This window comes from Macrobrachium nipponense, chromosome 32, assembly GCF_015104395.2.
Source record: "Macrobrachium nipponense isolate FS-2020 chromosome 32, ASM1510439v2, whole genome shotgun sequence".
Classification (NCBI taxonomy): Eukaryota; Metazoa; Arthropoda; class Malacostraca; order Decapoda; family Palaemonidae; genus Macrobrachium; species Macrobrachium nipponense.
In genome coordinates this window covers 71058029-71063203 of record NC_061094.1, presented here as the reverse complement: position 1 = coordinate 71063203, position 5175 = coordinate 71058029, and the positions used below count along the sequence as shown (strand labels likewise).

Here is a 5175-nt window from a genome sequence, read left to right as displayed (position 1 = left end):
CGTTTTGTTTTTCTGTGTTTTACCCGGACTCTCTCTCTCTCTCACGCTCACTCTCGACTCGTTTTGTTTTTCTGTGTTTTTTACCCCTCTCTCTCTCTCTCTCTCTCTCTCTCTCTCTCTCTCTCTCACGTTTTGTTTTTCTGTGTTTTACCCCGACTCTCTCTCTCTCTCTTCCCAAACTTTTCACAAAACGTTTTGTTTTTCTGTTTTTACCCCGCTCTCTCTCTTCTGCTCTTCTCTCTCTCTTCTCTCTCTGCCCCGACTCTCTCTCTCTCTCTCTCTCTCTCAAAAAACGTTTTGTTTTTCTGTGACGACCTCTCTCTCTCTCTCTCACAAACGCTCACACAAAAAACGTTTTGTTTTTTTTTGTTTTTACCCCGACTCTCTCTCTCTCTCTCTCTGACACACGCTCACACAAACGTTTTGTTTTTCTGTCTTTTACCCCGAAGGGGGAATGGTGCCGACACAGGACCTAACGCGGTGGACTGTAAGCATTACTTAAACTTCTTTGGAGCGTCCCTTCGGCCCCTATAGCTGCAGCCCCTCATATTCTTTTTACTGTACTTCCGTTGATATTCTCTCTCTTCCATCTTCCTTTCCAACCTCTCTTAACAATTGAGTCTTAGTGCAACTGCTTTGAGGTTTTCCTCCTGTTACGCCTTGAAAGGCATTTCGCTGTCAATTTCAGTTTCAGCGCTGAATGACCTCATAGGTCCCAGCGCTTGGCCTTTGGCCTAAATCATATATTCCATTCTGCTCTTTATTAATATTTATAACTTCATGTTTTTAATTTTAAATCTATTCGAAGTGTCTGAATAAGGAGAAAAAGAACATTCATATTACCTGTCCCTGTAAAGTTTTGGATGGAATGTCCTTTCCCATGTTATATGAAAGGGCACACCCCAAGGGTAAGAGAGAGAGAGAGAGAGAGAGAGAGAGAGAGAGAGAGAGAGAGAGAGAGAGAGAGTCAGACGGGAGCTGTAAAATTTCTTAATCGTATTATAGGGCAGCAAAGTTTCAGCATTATCCGGAGTAGGATATCCTCCAGGGAGGTCTAAAATATCCTTGAGCCCACTGCGCATGCGTATTAGATTATATACGAAGTCTTCGCCCGTGACATATCTCTGGGTAAGGATTCTTCCTCAGAGAGAGAGAGAGAGAGAGAAGAGAGAGAGAGAGAGAGAGAGAGAACAAGTGTGGAAATACTTATGAACTAATTCGGGAATACTTTACAGTGATTTTCTTATTGTTACCCATTCTCTTCTTATTCTTTCATTTTATTTACTAACCTACTATTTATCTTGCTATGAATCTTTAATATAAAAAAAGCAATATAATGCGATCATTGGTGGTAACCTTGCCTTTACTTGAACAGTTAAATCTGCCAAACCAACAGTCTCAAGGTATAGGCTGTAGACACGAGCCAACAACTTACAAGTGTATGCCATTTTATATGTATTTATGTATATTTCAAACTTGTGTCATAAAGGTTAGTTAATAAGGTTATGTAAATGCCTGATCGTTGGTTCATGTTCGCAACTTGCTTTTCCCAGTATCCAAAATCTTACCCGAGTTTAAAAAGCAGGATAATTTTTGTAACTCTTCAAACTTCATGATAAAGTTTGTATTAGAGCTCGGAATGATCTTCCAAGACGCTGGCATTAAAGTGTCATAAACTTATTAAAATAGTTTATTCAAGGACTAAAAGTTTGCTACAACAATGATTACAGATAACTTAAGAAACACACAACGTTAAATTAGTGTACAGATATTTATCTTAAGCCTGACTGATTAAATATTAAACGAATGTAATGATCATAACCTGACAGATTAAACATTTCAAGTTAATATATGATGATGATGATGATGGCCTATACATAAAATGTTAATGATTGCTCTGTGACCTCGTGGCTCATGAGTTTACTGCTCATCGAGGCAGATAGTGCGTACCAATCTTTCGGATACAACGTAGGGGTCAGCGTTGGAAGAGGGCCTTCGATCTTCCAGGTACCCTGTCTTCTCCTCTGCCACACCGCGAGGGATTCTTATGGAAGCTCCTCTGTTGGCTACCCCAGCCGAGAAATCGTGAATGGAAGAGGTCTCGTGAAGCCCAGTCAAACGCCTCTCGTTGTCCTTGCCTCCATGGGGGTCGTATGCCCTGATGTGCTTGTCGTGGACCTTGGACATCTTCTCAATGGCCTTCTCTATCTCAATGATGCCATTGGGATCGCGCATAGCTTTCGTGGAGAAGTTTGTGTGCATTCCAGCTCCGTTCCAGTCTCCTGGAATAGGTTTGGGGTCAAGTGAGACAACGACACCAAAGTCTTCAGCTACACGATGGAGGAGATATCTGGCCATCCAGAGGTCGTCTCCCATTGTGATGCCTTCGCAAGGCCCGACCTGGAATTCCCACTGGGCGGGCATGACCTCGGCGTTCTCTCCCGAGATGTTGATGCCCGTGTAGAGGCAGGCTCTGTAGTGAGCTTCGACGACGTCGCGGCCGTAGACCTTGCTAGCTCCAACGCCGCAGTAGTAAGGCCCCTGGGGGCCTGGGTAACCATTCTTGGGCCAGCCTAGGGGATGGTTGTCGATATCCAAGAGCGTGTACTCCTGTTCCATGCCGAACCAGGGATGCTGGTCTTCAGCCCTTTTCATGACCTCCCGACAGGTCATTCTTCTGTTGGTCTCTGTGGGCTTCTTGTTGTACTTGTAGGTTTCGCAGAGGACGAGTTTGTTGTTCCCCAGTCTGAAGGGATCTCTGTACATGGCTACAGGGTGAAGGTAAACGTCGCTGTTGCTTCCTTCAGCTTGTCCAGTGGATGAGCCATCGAAGTTCCAGATGGGTAACTCTGGAAAAGATGGAACCGCAGTTATAACGCATTCCGCTTATGTGGTACAATTTATTCTACCTATATTATCCCTTTATCACTTTAGCAAAAGATACATAACATTGATTTTTAAATATCCAGAAACATGAGAGTAATAATTCATGAATAAGTTCTTATTATTCAGTGGAAAAGACTAATGATTTGCTTTATGTCACAGTGATAGCTCAGAAAGAACCATCTCTAGTCTAAACATACATTAATATCAAAACAAATCAGTCGTACCAGATGGACATTTTGGCGTGAAGTTGAGAGTTCTAGTCTTGGAACGCAGATTCTCCCCAGTGCCATCAATCCAGACGTACATAGCTTGACATTTCTGGTCTGGGATTTCCAGTCTAAGGTAGCGGTCAAGGACAGATTTCTGTAGCAGAGCCATCTTTTTTCTGGAAAGAAAAAATGTAAACATTAACAGTAAATGAACAAGCAATGAACGTTGGTCACAGTGAATAAAAATGAAGCATTGGTCAATCCATTAATGAAACTGTTCCCTACGTCTGATCAGAGCATGTTGCACTACGAAAACTGTGATTAAATTTGGTACACCATTTCATTCCAGTCTACTTTTATCATGGAATATGTTAGGCTATACTGTCAGAGTACATCAATTTAGTTATTAGGAAATACTTAATGAATGAAGTCAAAAGGAAGCATTTTCCTGGCGTTTATCTATCTCGTCCTTGGTTAACTCCCCAAGACGAGCAACAAAAGGTTAACTTCCTGCAAGGTGCGGCCCTGGGACGTTGCAGAATCACTCGCTCGTAAAAAGTGATACACTTGTTAAACGACGTATTTCAGTAGGTAAATAAGTTTCCTAGTAAACAGACGCTATAACGACGATAGTCGACTTCAGATAAACTACCAAACACGCAAACAAGTACCACTTCTCAACACGGGATTATTAGGTTTTAAAGTTTAGGCCTAATGCAAATCGGTGCAAAGAACTTTTAAAAAGAATATATTCCTCGTCTACGAAATAGCAAGAAGTCACAAAAAGTTAATCGACGAGATACAACATCAGCTCTGCGGTGGATTGCGTAATGAGTCTATTATCTAAGAATCTTGCATAACATCGTGCAAAGTGCAATGGTTTTCCTTTGCCTCTTGCAGTCAGTCCGTTGCGTTTTTCCCTATGAGAAATCGAATATATCAACGAACAGGAGACACTTTAATCAAGTTGAATAACTCAAGTTATGATTTCGTAAACAATGACTCATCTCCACCAAATGCACTTAACACAGAAACACATTTAGAACTTTTTGTTATTCTGAAGAGGCTGCACAATAGAGGTATTCTTCTGCATCTGTCAAGCCCCAGAATTGAACGCAACAACTAAAAAAAAAAAAAAAAAACAAAAAAAAAAAAAAAAAAAAAAAAACACCACTAACGAAAGCAAAAACCTCCATTACCTGACTGGTCAAGTTCCTTTCTTAATGATGTCTCCAATCCGACTGTGCCTTGAGGATCGAGAAAGCCCCTTTTATATGAAAGCATCGGCCTTCCGTCTGGCCGGGCGGTGGTGTCTTGAATGTTGTTATAGCGCGTCGTTGGCCTCCGTTGTCTAGGAAGAAAGGTAGGTAACTAGTGGGCGGTGCCACCGTCTCCTCGGTATAACTCCTTCCTGTCCTGTAACCGGACAAAGGTAGACAGAGGTATACTCGTTTTTAAGATTAATTTCACTTTTAAAAACTTAGTTTCCTTGCTTCGCTTGTCTTTATTGACCATATATTATATATACCACAGTACTCATATATTGTCTTTATGAAAAGGCCGCTATTAATGGTCTGTTCGCTGTATTTTATTTCCTTTAAATTAGAAAAAGGGGAACAGTAGAGAAAATGGAGAGATGAAGCAGGAACTACTGTATAATAAGGAGTAAGGCTTTAGAAAACAGAGAGGAATAAGAAGGAAATTGGATCCCATGAACAATGCAACTCACTAGTACTAGGAAGCGATTCGCGCAATTATCGAAATTATCTAAATGTTGCGGAACATTTGCGGTATACACCGGAACAAGTCGTGTCTTCCTCGAACATCCGGAAGTTTCCGTTTTCTTTACATATTAAGTGGCAAATAAAACAGAAAACGAGTATTGAGACACGGAGTCTTAAACCAGAGCTGGACTCTAAACCATATCAGTCTTAATTAATGCCTTCCAGAGATATCTGGAAAACCAATGTTTTTGAATCCGTATTAAAATAGAGAATTTTTGAGAATGAACACAAAAGAGGTATATATTGTTATAAAACAAGAGCAAAAATAACCAACTGTAACTACAGTAAAAGCAATG

General features: G+C 41.0%; 1 protein-coding gene across 1 annotated transcript; it reads right to left on the bottom strand.

The window, feature by feature from the left end:
- Window positions 1-1676: 1676 nt before the first annotated feature.
- Window positions 1677-4450, bottom strand: LOC135207582 (glutamine synthetase-like). Its single transcript, XM_064239433.1, has 3 exons — window positions 4295-4450; window positions 3111-3270; window positions 1677-2849 (listed from the first exon to the last, which is right to left on the bottom strand). Exons 2-3 carry the CDS (start codon window positions 3262-3264, stop codon window positions 1921-1923), a joined length of 1083 nt encoding a protein of 360 aa, XP_064095503.1. The 5' UTR covers window positions 3265-3270; window positions 4295-4450; the 3' UTR covers window positions 1677-1920.
- Between the last annotated feature and the right edge of the window lie 725 nt (window positions 4451-5175).

Bases quoted from the DNA above. Each gene is read 5' to 3' on its own strand.
- LOC135207582 (XM_064239433.1), bottom strand. From the start codon at position 3,264: ATGGCTCTGCTACAGAAATCTGTCCTTGACCGCTACCTTAGACTGGAA. The intron at 2,850-3,110 runs GTACGACTGATT...CATCTTTTCCAG, and splicing joins CACGCCAAAATGTCCATCTG to AGTTACCCATCTGGAACTTC.